The sequence below is a fragment of the Corvus moneduloides genome, chromosome 7 (assembly GCF_009650955.1).
Source record: "Corvus moneduloides isolate bCorMon1 chromosome 7, bCorMon1.pri, whole genome shotgun sequence".
Classification (NCBI taxonomy): Eukaryota; Metazoa; Chordata; class Aves; order Passeriformes; family Corvidae; genus Corvus; species Corvus moneduloides.
Genome location: NC_045482.1, coordinates 30,463,862 through 30,481,313, shown reverse-complemented (window position 1 = coordinate 30,481,313; position 17,452 = coordinate 30,463,862). Strand labels below are relative to the sequence as shown.

Sequence of the window (17,452 nt, the reverse complement as noted above, 5' to 3'; positions counted from 1 at the left end):
ATATTGTTAAGGGGGAAAGCATTTTAGAGTGTCTTATGGTTCCCTAGAAAACATATCTTATGAGGAATGGCTGAGGGAGCTGGGCTTATTCAGTCTAGAGGAGATTTGGGGGGGACCTCATAGTTCTCTACAACTACCTGACAAGAAGTTGTAGTGAGGTGGGGAATCAGTCTCTTCTACTGTGCCTGCAGTGAGAGGCCTAGAGGACAATGGCCTCAAACAGAGGCAGGTGAGATTCAGATTACATGTCAGAAAAAACATTTTCACTGTTAGGGTGGTCAGGCATTGGAATAAGTTTCCCGAGGAGGTGGTGGGGTTACCATCCCTGGAGGTGTTTTCGAAGCATTTGGTTCTGGTGGCGGGTGATGTGGTCTATGGGTGAGAGTGCTAGGTTGATGGTTGGACTTGTTGATCTTAAAAGTCTCTTCCAGCCTTGATGATTCTATGATTCAATGATTCCATGATTACCAGTATTTCAGAATCTAAACTCCCACAACATCCCATCAAAATCAAAAGAGGACGAGAAGAAAGTGCCAAAGAGGAAGGAAAGCAGCCAAGCGTACAGAACCAACAGGTTGTGTGTGCCCCACATTCGTTCCACATCCAGCCACGACGATGGGTCGCAGGGTGTCCGTAACGCCGCCGGAGAGCCGAGCGCCGCGGGGTACCGGGCTGGCCGGGAGGGCGGCGCGGCGGGGCGGGGCGGGGCGGCGGCGGGGCCGGGCCGGGCCGGGCGGGCGGAGGAGCCGCGGCGGCGGCGGCGGCGCGGGGCGGGCGCACTCGGCAGGGGCGACCCTGGCTCGGGCTGTCGCCATGCACCGCGCGGCCGCCCCGCGCCCCGCCGCGCTGCCGCGCCTGCTGCTCTCCTCCGCCGCACGGGCGCTGCTCTGGCTCGGTCCCGTGTACCTGGCGGGGTACTTGGGGCTGAGCGGCAGCTGGGTGCTGCTGGCGCTGGCGCTGTGGCTCTGCTGGGGACTCAACCGGCGGGGGAAGCGCGACCGCCTGGCCGCTGCCTTCGCGCTGCTGGAGGACGAGCGGGAGGCGGTGTGCCGGGGCCTAGCCGCCCGGCACCTGCCGGCATGGGTGAGTGAGGACCGCGGGGTGTTCTGCCCCGCATCCCGCGGCACAGGGGATGCTGCGGGTCCCGGCGGTTCCGGGCGGCGAGAGCAGGACAGAGAGCGAGGTGTCCCGGAGCGAGCAGCCGAAGGGGCGGCAGTGATGCCGTGGGCCGAGCAGTAGAGTCTTTGATTTTAAAGTCTTGCTCAGGAAAGCGAGGATTAAACCAGAAGTTGTTTTAGACAGGAGATGTGCTGTAAGTGGGTGTGTAAAACAGACTGATGTATCGCCAGAGAAACCTCCCTTCAAATATGTGTGTTGCATTGCAGGTATTTTGCTGTTGAGGGTACTTGTTTTAGACTTTCTCATCCAGCAGATTTTTCTCTCCTTTAGTGTCATTTGAAAACAAACAAAAATATATAAACGTAATACTGTCTTCCTGCTAAAAACCAAATATATATAAACATAATATTCTCTTCCTGCTAAAAAACAAATATTTAGTTTTAAGGAGTCATCTCTGGATGGTACAGAAGGCCAACCCCTGTTTGTTGTTCACATTTGTTTCTAGTCACTCTACGTTTTAAAGGGAAGAAACTAGAATTTCTACCTGCACATTTTATTCTATGTCTTGGGTTGTTTATTGGGCAGCTGTGGTTGGCTAATGGAAAGGATGATGAGGTGTTCGGGTCTTTTTTCTTTTATCATCATTTGTTTGCATTTAAAAATCTGTTAGGGACTGGTAGGAAAATGTTCTTCTTGTAAGAAAGAGAATATCAAAGACCTCTATTTGTAAAGAGTGTTGCATGGAGGCATTTATAGTCGGTAAACTTTTATACAGCCTACAGCAATTGGCTCTCCTTAATTCTGTGGGAAATGAAGGCAGCTGGCAGTTCTGAGGAGTGAAGCCAGGGTCTCCTGGCAGGGCTGATGCAGCTCCCTGCACATGTTCTCTCCTGCCAGGCACAGAAGTCTGTTTTTGAATGAGGTTTCTGCTTGTTTGTATTGACAGAGCGTAAAAAAACACAATTCAGGGCATTAATGAGTGTGGTGATGTCAGCTCTTGCCCTGATGCTGTGAGAGCAGTGTTGCATTTTATCCTCATGTGCCCTGAATCATTGCAACCAGAAATTGAGCCTCTTAGTCACTGTTGAAAATTCAGACTTGCCCCCACAGTGCACACAAATTCAAAAAGCTCCATTAGGTTTTGTGGTTGAAAGTTTCAGGCTTCGTTAGTGTGGGAGCAGGTGGTTCATTATTGATTGCCCTGTACTTGCCCTTCACAAGGCTGCACAGAGAGCACTGTGTGCCCCAAACATGGGAGAGGTTTGGGCAGAGGGGGAGACTGCAGCAGAGGCCACTGAGGTGGTCAGGGGCTGGAGCACCTGGTGTCTGACAGAGCTGGAGCTGTTCAGCCTCCTTCAGGGGAAGGGAAGGTTTAAGGGGTATCTCATCTCTATCTCCTACTGCCCAGCATGTGTTCATAGAGATGGTAGAGTCAGACTCTTTCCAGAGGTCTGATTCCTGACTTGTGAGTTCTTGGAACTTACTCCTGGAAGGCAGGATGTAGGACCTAATGATAAAGGGGCTGCACGGTGTGCTTTTAGTTTTGCCTATATTGCCACTTTCTTTCTTTTTGTGTGTTGGTAACTTTTGTTCTTCATCAGTTGGGTGTTTGCTTCCACACTGCGCTTGTACTTGATGCTTTTCAACTTCTCAGTTTTAATTTTCCTTCCATCCCCATCCTGTATTTGATCTACTTCTTCCATGTGGCCATCTTGGAGGCTGATTCTCACCTGATTTTCACCTGATGTCTATTCAGTTTATTCTCTGTGGTGTTATCTTTTTTATCTTTCTTTTTTGCCTTTCAGTGTTCACGGACCTTCAGTTGGGAGCTCTAAAACTGTCCCCTGTCTTCTCTCCTGTCACACAGAGATGGCAGTAGGAATACAATTCAAGGGGAGCATGGCTTGGATTTGCAGTGTTGTAATCCTAGGAAAAGTTCTGAAGGTGTGAAGCGATGGCAGTGTCTTGGGATTCGTAAATGTTTGTCTCTTCATGTGCTCTGTAATAAAATGAGGGGATCCATCCAGTGAAGAGTTAAGAGCAATCATTGATTGTGCTGTTGGTTACTTACAAATTGTTTTCCCTAAGAGGTGGCTTCTTTAAATTGGCTCATGTTCTTCTCAGTCGTGGTATTAGTTGTTAGGAGATATACAGAGTGCAGCCTTTCCTTTAGGGGCAATGCTGGGGGGGTTTCCCTAATCTACTCAACCATCTGTTTTGGGGAATTTGCAGGGTTGTTTTGCAGCACCAGTTTCTTGGCTGAAACCAGCCAGTGAGTTCGGAATAGATGCGTTTCTGTGCTAGACACTGTACGTGGGCAGGCTGTGCTTCCTCAGGAAACGAGGCTGGAAATCTGCTCACGACAAGCACAGTCAGATCCATGTCTTGGAGAGTTGAGACCCTCTGACTTCAGCCTGTGCAGCCTGTAGCATGACTTCTGTACAAGCAGGCAGTGCTCAGAGCAGAGGTAGCCAGGCTTCCACCTTCATTGCGGCTCTTGGGCTGTGGTGACTGCTCCATGTTGCTTTTGCCACTTATTAGCTGGCTGCACGTGACAAAATCCAAGCGTGCTGTGTTTCTTCCTGATGTTAAACTCCTTTTACCGGGAGATATACTACTGGGTGCAGAACTGTCCTTTTAAAACGGTGCCTTTTAAGTCCTTGTTCACGCAAAAGCCTTGTTTACACTTTCTTTTTTCCTCCTGTATGAATAGCTAAAAATCCTGTCCCTTAAAAAAAAACCCAAACAAAACACCAAAATCCCCAACAAAACCTAAAACAAGCAACCAAACAAACCCAAACCAAACCCTGATGGATAGATTGCTGTGTTGTATTTGAACAGAATGGTGCTGTTGTGTCAGACATGGGGTTTGTTAATGCTGTGAACCTTGGTGTGGCTTGCTTCAGGGCAAGGTGGAGTCATGCAAAATTTACACATTTTCTTTACTTGCTAGTAATTGCCCCTTACCTAGTGTTTTTGATCTTCAAAGCTCTTTTCAAATGCTAAGTAATTTTTGCTGCATTCCTTAAACTTTGGCAAGAAGTATGCCTGCTTTTGTAGATGGGTAAAACTGATTCTGATAGTGGGACTTGCCCAAGGCTACAGGATTAAATCTTACTCTGTGTTAGTATTAACTTTGGCAGCTCTTGGTGTCTGGTTCTGTGCTTAGTAGGAAGTGTTTGGGGCTCCTCCTACCTATGCTGTACTGATGACAAACTCGGGGCAAGACCTTGCTGGTGGGGCTCTCACCAGTAGCAAGGGCCAGAAGTGAGTCTGAAATCCAGAGCACATGGTTCAAAAGTGGAACTGAACATGGTTTTATTTTCAAAACATACTAGGACATGTTAAATTCTAGGGATAAATGGTTGGGTCAAGAAGAGAGCTTGGTGGTGTCACTGGGCTGAGCTAGCTATGTGACATGCTAGCTAGTATGTATGTTATGGGGATACCCCGTGGCTAGGAGAGGATTTGCTCAGAGCTTATGTCTTACTACACAGTGGATGATGCAGTTGCAACACCTGGATACCAAGCTCTGCTTCCTCTGAAGAACTGCTCCTTTAGTTCATACCATTGAGTGGAGCTGAACTTTGGTATTGGGAACACACTGAAATTTAGTGGCTTGTCATAAAGGGTAGAAAGCTGGTTTTCACCAGACATGTAGTCAGCCAGTGGTGTTCTCTGCAAGCCCAATTGTGTCAGCCCAGGAGTCCCTGGTGGTCTTTGGTCCCAGCCTTTGAGCTCCAGCAGTGCCCTTCCTTCCATCTGTCAGAGGAAACTGAGGCACCAAGTGCCTGGGTAGGAGCTGGGTTGCAAACACCTGAATGAGGGGATGTCAGGTGGGGTGGAAATGTACCACAAATGTCTGCTATCACAGCATCTGAGGTGTGACACTCTGTAGTGTGATTCATTGCAGTTGCTTTGGGGGTTTGCTGTGGGCTGTCTGGTTCGGGTATCTGTGGCTCAAATAATAAATTAAATTTCAGTTTTTCTTAAGGTGGGTCTACCTACAGCCTCATTCTCGTGGCTTTTGCCTCTTTCCTGATGCTCCTTTGTGCTGCTTCAAGTCTCTAGGAGCCTTGACTCTAGTGAATAATCCCAGACAACTTTAATGGTTTATAACGGCCCACATTTCTCCCCTGCTCATATGGGCTGTGACTTTCTCACTGGGAAGGGGTAGCCTAACTGTTGTCCTGGCCTTCCTTTTGGGTCACATCCCTCTCCTGTCTGTAAGGTGTTTTGAAGAACAAGTCCACCATGATGCTTTGATCCCTGCACCATCCTTTCTGCATCCAGAGCTGATCCAGAGCTGTGGCACAAACGCTGCAGGATGATGGTGCCTGGCAATTGCATTGGAGCTGGAAACCCAGGATTTATGTGCCCTGGTGGAGGACCTTTAGGTGGAAGATGAAAGTCTGGCAGGTGAAGCAGAGGTCCCCTGATTCACATAATCCATCTCACTGTAAAATGTCAGCAGCAGTTTATCTGTGTTGATTGTCCCTTCTGATGCTGAGTTCTCACTTTATCGTGCAAATAGACCTGTGCAGGCTGACATTTTAGTGAACTTCTATTGTTTTATTTAACGAAAAAATTGCCTTTTAGAGCATCAAAAGTAATTGCTTATAAAGAATATGGTGATATTACTTTGGGTTTTTAATGAGATCATTTGAAGCATTATTTGAGCAAGGAAAATGAGCTCTTCAATTGTCCATGAAGCTGTACTAAAAGGCTGCTGTCCATTCCATCCAAACATCTCTGAGCACCTCTCTGAAGGCTGATGAATTGAACAGCAAACCTTTGCCTGAAGAGTGTAATTCACAGCTCTTGTAAGAGGAGGTACTGTCCTACCCAATTATTGTTACCAGGCTAGATGATAGTCAGATTCCCTTTGTATTCAGGTGCTCTTGTAGAGCTGAGCAGGGCCCAGATGTCTGTTCTGAGAAGCTGCTGTGCTGTCCTTCCCTTCCGCAGTAACCTGCTACCAGCTAGTAACACCAGCTGCAAATACCACATCCATAAGACTTTAATGTGTGATTGTAGTAAGGTGATTGTAACTCTTCACTCAGCAGCTTCTTGCTGGGGTCTGAGAGATGAGTTACTTGAGAGTGGTCTCATACCCCGCTGTCCTGATGGTGATTAAGCAAGTCATCAGTTCAGGGAACCGGAAGGATTTTTGTCGTGGACATATACACGTTGTGTTGGCATTTGGTGTGTCTAACTTGAAAACATGATGTATAAGTGACTATTTCATTTTAATTTATCCTTACCATCTTAAAAATTTCTGAGAGCTGAAAACACTGGACTGTGTATGCTAATAGGCTCGAACTCTTACAGGGCTTCTTTTCTCTGAAGCCATTGGCACCGTGTTGGTATTAGTGGAGAAATGCTGCCACAACCAATAAATTGAGTTTCCCAAGCAGATTCTTGTTTTCCAAAGTGTGGTGTCCTGGTTGAGGTGAGCGAGTACAGGAAACAGGTCCTACACAGCTCGTGATCTTAAAGGGAAGTAGGTTCTCCAGGCTTCCCAAGGCATGACAAAGAGGAGGATGAGAAATCTAATGCTGCTTTACATCACGAACAGGATGTGACACTTGCTTTAATCATGTAAATGTGCCCAGAGGCATACTGATTGTCAGTGCACATGGGTTCTTTTGTCTTTTACTATTCTTTACTGGCTTATTTGCGTTTTAGAATTTTTCAATGAGGTAGTAAATTATAAAGGATGTATGTATGAAGGCAGAGGGATCTCAGCTTACTCTAACACTTGTTCCACAGTCCGTGCTATCTTTTGCATGTGTTGCAGTGTGCCCAAAGAGATTACACATGGCACTCAATTTATTTTTCTTTGCACCCAGGTTCACTTCCCTGATGTTGAACGAGTGGAGTGGCTGAACAAGGTGAGGAGCTCTGAACTCCAGCTGGTGAGGCCACCTGCTCTGAGCTGCATCCCACTCGTCCAAACTCTGCAGGACAAGTCTGAGAAAGTTATCAAATTACTACAGTGTAGCTCAATTGTATCTGTGTCTGTACTGAAGTGTGGAGTCACTTAAGTGTGGAGTTCCACTGAGGCTGAGAGCCAATGTGAGCCTGATTGATACAAGTTTGATAAATTCAACACCACTTAGTTCTGAGACTAAAAAGAAAAAGCAAGCATTCGTGTGTATATATGGACACATGGTGTGTGTATGTTATTATTGTTTAGCAAACGTAGTGGTATCTTTCACCAGAAAGGTTCCCAGAGAGCACTGAGGCAAATGCTCCCATCAGCAGGTGTGGTCAACTTCTCAAAGCCAAACAGCTGAACCTGCAAATCAACATCCAGTGACTAGCCTCTTTCTTGGGTTTTTTTAGCAGATTTTCTTTTTGATATAAAAGCTTACCTCAATCCTCTCTAAATAAACCTAACTCCAGGGAACTTTGTGACACTTTAGAGTAATTAGGGACTATTGTTCTTTAGAAATTTAACCCTGGGCTTTGTTGGCTCCTGTGGTTAGAAGCAGTCAATAGACTCTATGGTGCTGGAAACTCACCCTTCAGTTCCTGAAACAAATTCTGTTTCTGAGGAACTGAGACGGATCCTTCCATAAGGATGACTTAAGTGCACAAAATTGACTTGGTGTTTTTAAAAGGACAGATATTAATATCCAGGGTTCTGTAATGGGTGTGTCTGTTTCTCACAAAAGGTATCTTACTCAAAGAATCTTCAGTGTATTCCTGCTTTTGCCATTTTTTAGGTCCTTGTACAGGCTTGGCCATACTTTGGAACAATCATGGAAAAAACATTTAAAGAAGTTCTTGAACCAAAAATCAGAGCAAAGAGTGTACATCTGAAAACATGCACCTTTACCAAGATCCACTTTGGCGAGAAGGTAGTGGGAATCTTTTGAAACACTCGTGGTTCACTCTTTTCTGAAAAGTTCAGATGCAAGGGGAGTCAGATGTTCAGCTTTTTGATGCCTGTGTTTCCTTTTCATATGTCTTCCCACCTGCTGTCAGTATCCTGGGACTGGAGATTAAAAAAAAAAGCCATATCCACATTTGTTTCTGTTATACCCTCGTGACAGGAGTTTTCAGTGCGCCCTAAGGCTTGTAGGATGGGCTGCTTGCAACCAGCCCCGTGTTTAAGGACTGACAAAGCTGTTCCATTTTTAAAGGAAAAAAAACTAGCATGGTATACTCTTTCTTTACATGTAATTTTGCAAAGTATTTAACAAATGCTTCTGTACTCAAATTGATCAAAGTGAGTAGGATTCTTCACTTGTGCTTATCCTGATAGATGTTGACTATGTTGTGTCTTGTTTGTCTCTATTTCAGTGCCCTAGAATCAATGGAATAAAAGCCTACACCAAAGAAATTGATAGAAGACAAGTTACCCTAGACCTACAGATATGGTAATGTTGCATCATTGATTATGTTGATGGGTCTTAATTTACCACCTGTGTATATGTCATGCTGGACTGAACATGGTCCAAGGCTCTAAGATGAGCCTAGAATGATATGAGATAATCTGTCTCCCAGCTGGATATCCTCAGTACTTACAGAAATGAAATGTGCATCAGCCTCTAAACCAGAAATAACCTGCACAGGTCTAGGTGTTACCTACTCTGGCCCATCATGGCTGCCATGGGTATAAGAGTGTGTCCCTTGGCTTTGCCATTGATGGCAGTGAGAACCCAAGCTTTTGAACTGTGTTTCCTGTTCTCAGGAGAGCTCACAGGTATGGAGGTGCTCAGTCTGTCTTGCCCACTATTGTTTCCCATTAGTTCAACCTCTCCAGTTCTTCCAGAACTACTTGCACTATTTATTTTTTAATTCCTTCCTCTAGATTTATCCTCTTGTTTTAGTCACCATTTGTTCTATGTGCTATCCAACACATTTGCTTTTTTGATTACAGCTGTTCTCTGAGCAGAAAATTGCCTCTAGCTCTATTAACAACAACAACAAAATTAGATAAAACATTTAATACCTCCCAGGCTGTTTTGAATGAGCTTGTATGTTTTGTTAACATCAGAGTCATTGCAAAGCTAAACTCCTGGTTTAGCCCTGGAGAATGAAATTGCTGGGGGAATTACCACTTGCATGCTGCCGTAGCTCTGGAAGTTTAGTGGGTGACTGAGCTGCCTAATTTAAACGGCTTTTCATGGTAGTGCCAGGAAAAAACTGTGAAATTACGGACTGTCTTGGCAACAGCACAGAGCTCCTCAGAACTGTGTCTGCTGCTTAATGTGGCAATGGCATGGCATCATCCCCAGCCCTGGCAGAGCACTGTTGCTCCCTGTAAATTCACATGCTTGATTTTCAGGCAGGTGTTTCAGTGCTGTCAGTGGAGTACCCTTTGTAATAGCCAGGTCAGTGTTAGGGCCTTTGGCAAATAATTTGTGCTTTCCATGTTGAGATTGAGAGATCTGATGCCTTTTAAGCCTTGCAGAAGAGTGCTGCTGTTCTCTGCTAAACCGCGTCTCCCCCACCTCTGCATTCCTGTCCCTCTGGCAGACCCATTAACATCTCCAAACTGGCCAAGCACTTCTGTTCCTCATGCTGATGATAATTTAACCCGAACTGACGTAATCTGATAACCCCAGTAGTTTCTGTATTCACATAGGAGAGTGCAGTCTGCCTCACCTCTCTGATGGGGGTCTCTTCTCTAGGGCTGCATTAAGGCCTCAGCTTCACTTGTGTTCATATGTTAACATCAGTTTCTGCAGCTAAGCTGTGTTGTGCATCCTGCAGTGTCTGCAGGAGATTGTGTGTTGCTTTCAGAAACAGGGAGAGGCAAATCTCTGAGCAATGGTATTACTTACCTGCCTTTTTCTAGATTACCAATGGAACAGTTTTTTCCACTACTTAGTGGAGACGGAGTTGAGTTGCCCCAGTGTGAGACTGCCCTTTGCTTTACCTCTTGGTCACTGTGCTGATGAGGTTTAAATGACTGATCTGTTTACAGGGCTGTGTGCTGGCATCACAGCACTGGAGAAGAGAGTGATGTGCTGTGGGTGCCTCTGGGGTGCACTGTGCAGTGCTGGCACCACAGTGACTGATCTTCAGAGAAGCAGAGCTGTGTTGCAGTGGACATGAAAGGATTAACAAGTCTGCATGTTATAAACATGACTTCTTTGCCTTGGTGCTTGCTAGCTGTAATTTTGTGGGAGTTCCCTCCTCGATGAACCACCTGAGTGTGATCATTTGGCTGGGTCACCACCTGGTGACCAGGGCAGCTGAAGCCGGGATGGCTGAGCAGCCACTTCACACAGGGTGCTGTTATCCCAATGTTCTACAATCCTGCCTTGGCAGCAGCACTGCCCCACTCCAGTGCTGAGTTACCTGTTGTGTTAAGCAGTACCTTCCATCCAGAAATCTTGGCTTGCTCTGTAAATGCTTCTTGCTTTCAGTCTCACAATAGTACAGGAGGACAGATTTTTTTCCTTTGGTTTTATCAAGGAGGCAACTAGTACCTGAAGCCCAGAGTCTTTGATTTGACATGGAGAAAATACAGGAAGAGGGCAGGAATAGAAAAAACCTTTTCTTCTTACCCTTCCTTTGTGGTCTGTATGGAACCGTTTGTGTAGTTTTATTAGCCACTCATAGACATGTGGTCCATCAAGGGCTTTGTTTCATCTGTGCTCCTGATCTCACCAACACGATGCAGCACTGAATGCTATGGTTCAGCTCGGTGTCATGAGAAGAGGAGCTTCCTTTCCTATGTGTTAAAATTGCATCCTTTGCTTGGGAAGTGGGAAAAGTAGTACTTAGAGGTCCCTTATTTGTATGGGCTGTAGTTGTCAGAAGAGTCAGGGATGCAGATGATCTGGTACTGCATGAAGTTACCAAAAGAATTTGAGAAGCTGCTTTAATTAAATCTGTTAACAGCAGCTTACATGGCTGTAGCATCAGAGCGTTGGGCATGGTTATGTAGAGCACTGTTTTGTGTAATTCTGCATGTCCATCTCCCAAGTCTGAAGGCAGACTAAGCCTAGTCTGTGTTACAAAACACTTGAGAAGGTTGGGCCAAAGGGGGTTTTCAGCATGGGGGACCATGACAAGGTGGGGCCCATGGGCAGTTGCTTTACAGGGGGGAAATTGCCCGGGCTTTTTCCAAGGGGATGTGCAGACATCCAGGTTAGTTAAACCTGTCAGTTCTTGTAGCATCCCTGCCTTCAGCCAGTGGGTTGCCTTTGTATCATAAACACTGGGCCCAGCTTTTCCACCCAAGTACAGAAGAGATAAAGATACTTACACTTGAACAAGGTTCTCATCCACAGCACAGGCATATCTGCATCACCTTGTGCAACAGGTGATGTAGGAGAGAAACGGGTGATTCTTCCACCCTTCACAGGTGGGTAAAGCACAGTCCTGTGTAGGGTGGAAGGGCTCAGCCCTCAGGTTTTTAAGTGTCAAGGCTTGAGTTTGGCTCTGGTGTGCTCTGGGGCAAGACAGCAGAGAGCACAGCAAGGTTATGCTGAGCAGAGGAGCAGATGGAAGCATGAGCAGCTGGGACTGGAAATGAGGAATAAAACTAATGAACAAAGAGTGCACCCTTCCTACCAAGCACCCTGGCAGGGGGGTGATGCCTGTATGAGGCAGACTTACGGATAATTAAAGGCTCAGGCTCTGATAAGACTTCTCTGACATCTAAATTCTAAAACATGATTGCATGTATTGAAGTGTTTCTGGAAAAAAGAGACATATAGGACTGAATGGGAAGAATTTTTGACTGCATGGAAAGGTAGAAAGGCTGTAAATTGAAACACCACAGCTCTTACTTGTTCTAGACACTTGCAAAAACCAAATTAAATCCTCTTGGATTAATTACTGCAAATTGAGGAACTCATTTTGGCTTCTCATTTAGAATTTTATTGTAACAATGCTCTATTAGCACCCAGTGTAATGAGCTGTAAGATAATGTCAAAATTGTAGAAGTTAACAAACATAAAATAAGTTTAATTATGTCACTAGCTTTTAAGAAAGATTGTGTTAATTTTGGCATGGTTTATGAGGTTGGAAATGAGAAATTAGAATGCTCTAACATTAAAGCCTTTAATCTGTGTGTTATGAGCACTTAAAATTCTGTTAGGTGACTATCTGTAAACAAATATACAAAGAACTTTGCAAAAATGGAGACAAATTCGCAGGGTTGGACATTCTTGGCACTTTTTTTGGGGTGGGAGGGCATCTGTCCATGTGCAAATTACAGTGTGAATTTGTGGTAACTGCAGCACTATTTGCCCATACACATGTGGTCAGAGCAGAACTCCTGTCCTTTTCCTGTGATTATGGAGTGAAGTTATGCAGGCAGCAAGCACAGCACATTCACTGTGCTGCAGTATCTCTACACCCTGCTTTACCTGCAGGGTGTTTGTTGTCTGCAGCCAGAGCTGTTTCTCAGAGGGCTGAAAGGGAACTTGGTAGCTCCCTTCAATTATTTTCTGCCAGAGGCATCAACAGATCTTCGAGGTTCTGCTCCCCGGAGAGTGGTTATTGGGTTTTGCATAAGGTGATGTTTGTACTTTAATAAAAGGTGCTTTCCAAGTTGCCAAAGTACCACATTCAGCATTTGCTTTATTTAAAGCCTGATGTTCTCCATGGCAACTGACCAAAATCTGATCTACGTTGTTGTCTTTGAGTTCAGCCTTAAAGAAACCAGGTTATTTTTAGTGATAAATTTGTCCTTCAAGTGGGTTTTTGTGTTGTGGGCGAGGGTAATCTATGGGCTCTTTGGGTGTGGGTAAGGTGGGAACCCCATAAGTAATGGCAGGATGGCTCTGCACCAGCTTGGGAGCTGGATCACCAGGTTGTGGGGTGGGATCAGGCTTTTGGCAGAGAAGGGAGCAAGAGGGCGATTGCTCTGACCTTGAATTTTGAATGAGCATCTTGGTCCCCTTTTTGGAGCAAGCTTGCTTCAGCCAACCACCAGTCTTAAGAATGGAAAATTAACCTGGAAATACAGATGTTGTTTTGACGTTTTACAGGTACATCAATATCCCAGCTGTCTGCAAGGTTGCTCTTGTGAAAGATCTGACCTTTGTTCAACTTCCTCTGTTCAGTCACTTGAAAATCCGTCTCTGCCTGTGGGATCATGTTGTCAATCCTTAAACTGATTTCATTTATACTCTGTACAGCCCCAGATTTCTCAGGGGACTATTGCAAACTGTGGAATAATGTGAGAATTTTCTTTCAGTTACATAGGGGACTGTGAGATTCACATGGACATATCGAAATTTAATCTTGGCGTGAAAGGTGTACAGGTGCGTGGAGTACTAATGTTGTCTGTTCAAGGCTGTGTGGGGCAGGAGGTACCACCTCCCAGTGGGGAGGTCATGACACTTAAGTGGGAAGCTAGCAACTATCAGGCTTGAAATGATTAGTTTTATCTCCTTGTTCTTGGCTGGGGAAATGATACCTTCCATGGAAAGCACTTAAATACCAGTTTTAAGCTTTGTGGTGTGACTCTTAAACAGGGTTGGAGCTGGAGCATTGAGTATGTGTGGGCCAGCATCTGCCACCAGAGTTCAGGGGAGCTCAAAGTGTTGGTAGAGAACTTCAGAAGAACCAGCATGTTCATAAACTGGTGTAGATTAAACCAACAATCTGTTCTTAGAATGTTGAAACCTAGTAGACAAATGGCTCCATTGTATGGCAGGATTGCAGAGAGACTCCACAAACATAGAAAGCATTGCCTGATATCAAGAGCAATGGTTTGGGGGGAAAACGTCTATTGTTATTAAATTCTAAATAAAAATACTTCAAGTACAATTTCTAAAATTATCTCCATCACTGAAAAGCTGACAATTTTGAAGCTGCATCGTGAGAGTACCTTAACACACAGCTTTCCTCTTCTGTTTGCAGTTGTATGGGACGTTGCGAGTGATCCTGGAACCTCTCCTAACCGATGCACCTTTTGTTGGAGCAGTGACCTTGTTTTTTATGCAGAAACCGGTGAGTCAGGAGTGAGCTGCTCCCTGCAGCCTTCTTGCTTCTTGGTCTTAGTGCTTGGACAGGTCTTTGGTGGAGTGACACGAGCTGTCCCATCACTGGTAACCCAAACTGCATAACTGTGAATGCCTCACAGTTCAGGTTCTCAAATAATGAAGTCCTGATTGTTCAGTGCTCCTCTTGAACTCCAGGAGGATGTGAGTTAATTCATCCTATGCTTTTGCAGTAGTGCCTAAACACTTCACTCTACGAATGGGAGGACTTTCTTATGGTGGCAGCACAGGACCCATTTCTGAGGCCTTTGCTTCAAGGTTTCTGGCTGGTGGATCTTCCCAGTCATAGATTTTAAATGCAGTCGTCTTGGAGACCATTCTGTCATGGTTGCCTTTTGAAAGCTTGCCTGTTGAAGGTCGTGTGCCTTGTACTGAATTGTGGTTTAATAAAATATGAGAAACCTTCTGGTCATATAAGAACCAGTTATCTTACGGCACACACCTTTGCTTGTGGTTTATGCTCTGCTTGAGTTCATGAAAGTCATGCATTTTTGATCTTGAATGAGGTGGTTTTGTGTTTAGATGTAGCACCATGAAAAAAAACTCCTTTTGAACTGCTTTTTTGTTTATTGTACGAATAGGAATACAGACTCCTGAAATCAGTGGTATTTGTAAATCCCCCTGCCTCAGGGCATAGGCCAACCCTTAAGTGAAAGGATGAGAACAAAGCTTCAAAGTCTCACTAGCTGTTGTTGAATTTCCTTCATGACCTTTCCCAGGGAGTCTGCCGCTGGCCATTGGTAAGGGCTGAATCTTTCCTTCTGCTTGCAGGTTAAGTTCCAGTGATACCCTCAATTCAGGACGGCAGATAAAATAGATAAGGGAATTGATACCAGCTGTTGGTTCTAATGTGCAGATGCAGTCAATTGGTGGTGCAGGTTTTCCTTTCTTTAAACAGCTGACTTTGTTCTAGAAGCATTTCCCTTTTAAATTCTACATTTATTTTGAAATAAATTTCAACAGACCTGTATAATATTTTTTCCCTGATTTTGTTGTAGCATCTGGAAATCAACTGGGCAGGCATGAGCAACCTCCTGGATGTCCCAGGGATTAAGTGAGTGTCTACTTTGCTTTACTTTATGCTCCTTTGAAAAGCCTTTGGAAGTTGGGATGTGGTTCTTCAGTAACCACCAAAGCTGTTGTTGAGAGCACTGTGTGCAAGGTGTTGTGTTGATGTTCATCCCATCATATCTGGCTGCGGCAAAACCTGAGGAGGGTTCTTTTTACATTCTGTCAAAAGTGTTTCAATCACTTAATTGCATTTAGGATGGAAATAGTAAATCCCTGAAACAACAGTGACTTATAAACTAAAAACAAGCCCTTCTGTTTCCCATGTGCCAGTTATTCGCAAAGGTAGATGAAGTAGGTTTAGACTGGCAGTCTGCTTATTATTTTTTACAGTAAAGTGAAAAAAGGCAAGATATCACAGAGTTGTAGTCCCTCTGACAAACTCAAGTACAATCCATGATAAAGAGAACAGCACCAGATTTATAAGGAGAAAAGTTCTTTTCTTTCTATGTAATCTGCTCACCTTTTAGGTGTAGCTCTTCTGCAGTGCCTCTTGGGTTAGTATTACATGCATGAAACTTACACAGCAAGGATGAAAATCTTAGTGGGTTTCAATACTGTAAGTTTCAAACTGTTTCATCAGATTGCGGATTCACTTTGTCCTTGTTCCTTAGTGTAAAGAGAAAATTCTGTTACACAAGCAGAAAATACATTGGTTACTCAGCCATTGCTTTTCTCCCTTTCAGTGCAAGTGCAGACACTTCCGTTCCTCTCTGCTCCCCTGCAGCTCACGGTTTGCAGGCTCATAGGAGTATCTGGCTACTTTAGGTGCCAGTTTATGCATTAAAGATCCTCTGAAGGCTTTTGATGTTGAGTGAGAGGAAGCTTTCTTTTTCTCTTAATTTGAGGCCTGACTGGCCTTTTGCCCTGAAGTTTAGCCTGAGAGCTCCAGTTTTTATCAGGGGAATTAATCTGTTCTCTTCTGACTTGGTTTCCCTAATCCTTTGCAGGGAGAAGGCATGTAGGTGTCCTAGCCTACAGCCTCTCATATAATTAAGTGAAAATTTGGTGTCCTAAATTTTTACTCCCTGGTTCTCCCACAGGGATTTGCACACAGAAACCTTTGCTTATTCCTCAGCAGTGCAATGAAAGCTGGGAGCAAAACATGCCTGACCGTGAATGGGCTGAAGTACAGGTTGAACAAGAGCCCTTCCTGTCAAATGAATTTGGCTCACTTAAGATAGCAAAGAAACTGCATGCAATCATCTGTCCTCACATACAAGCTGTGTTTAGTTGGGTATACTGAGACTCAAGAGAGGGTACAATTCTGTGACGTTCCTGTGGGGTTTTTTTTACGGAAAAGCCAAGAGCCTGACCAAGGTTTAACATTTGGAGTAGGAGAGTTTCCTTATATTCTTTATGTGTTAATCCAGCCTCTGTGAATTGGGACAATTTTGTTACACAGTCCTACCCTTATAAGCACTACATCTATCAAGAGGATAAGTCTTTCAGATACTTTTTGGGTTTTCCTCTTAATATTGTCTTTTGCTCATGCCAGATTGGTGTGTTGAAATCCTCTCATTAATCACCTGGGAGTACTGGACGTCTGTGATGGTTATGTACTTCTTGTACCTGCCATACAAAAAGAGCAATTGTAAAGAAAAGATTTGAACCGAAAAGCTAAAAATGTGCAAGTTGTAATTAGGCTGGAAAGTTCCCTGAACTCCAAAATAGTGCCCTCAATTCAGCCAGTGTGCTCTCCAGTTACTTCAAACGAAATTTTTCTTCTTAGTGCAAACTCTGCCAACATCCAGAACCTCATCTGAGAAATGAGCTTGGCTTTCTTATTTTTTGATGTGTCTGGCTTCTCTCAATTTTCGAAAAGGTCTCAGCACGTGGCCAAGAGTAGGCAGCAGTGTGTGCTGAGGCCTTTTCTAAGTCTAAAAACAAACTACCTCCAGGCCTTGAGCCTCCTGTGAAATGCTGAAACTTCCTGATTCCCTTCTCCCCTTGTCCATCTCTGGTGTTATTCCTAAGGAAACACAGAAGGCACATGAGTTTGACCTGTTAGGGTGTGCCACGAAGATTTCACCCAGCCTAAGCTCCCATTCATCTTTACAACCTGCTAGAGCCAAGTTCACACCCTGAGATAGGAATGCTCCATATTGTAAATTTGCATCACAAAATTGAAGTTGAATGGCCACTCTGCAGCTCTTTCATAGAATCATAAACTTTGGAAAAGACCTTCATAGATCATCAAGTCCAACCATTAACCTAACACTGCCAGCCAAGCCCATCACTAAACTATGTGTGTAAGCACTTTACAGGTCTTTAAATACTTCCAG

General features: G+C 44.6%; 1 protein-coding gene across 4 annotated transcripts in view; it reads left to right on the top strand.

Annotated features, from left to right (window-relative positions):
• Positions 1-781: 781 nt before the first annotated feature.
• ESYT3 (extended synaptotagmin 3) overlaps positions 782-17,452 on the top strand; it is a 31,234-nt gene continuing 14,563 nt past the window's right edge. For 2 of the 4 annotated variants that reach the window (XM_032113950.1, XM_032113949.1), the window contains exons 1-7: positions 782-1,083; positions 6,972-7,013; positions 7,851-7,985; positions 8,431-8,507; positions 13,292-13,358; positions 13,960-14,049; positions 15,098-15,153. In XM_032113950.1, the coding sequence (XP_031969841.1) occupies positions 814-1,083; positions 6,972-7,013; positions 7,851-7,985; positions 8,431-8,507; positions 13,292-13,358; positions 13,960-14,049; positions 15,098-15,153 (737 nt within the window). In that variant the 5' untranslated portion in view covers positions 782-813. Of the gene's footprint in view, positions 1,084-1,499; positions 3,064-3,113; positions 5,539-6,971; positions 7,014-7,850; positions 7,986-8,430; positions 8,508-13,291; positions 13,359-13,959; positions 14,050-15,097; positions 15,154-17,452 lie in introns of those variants that run through there. The other 2 variants (XM_032113951.1, XM_032113952.1) reach the window with 2 other exon arrangements.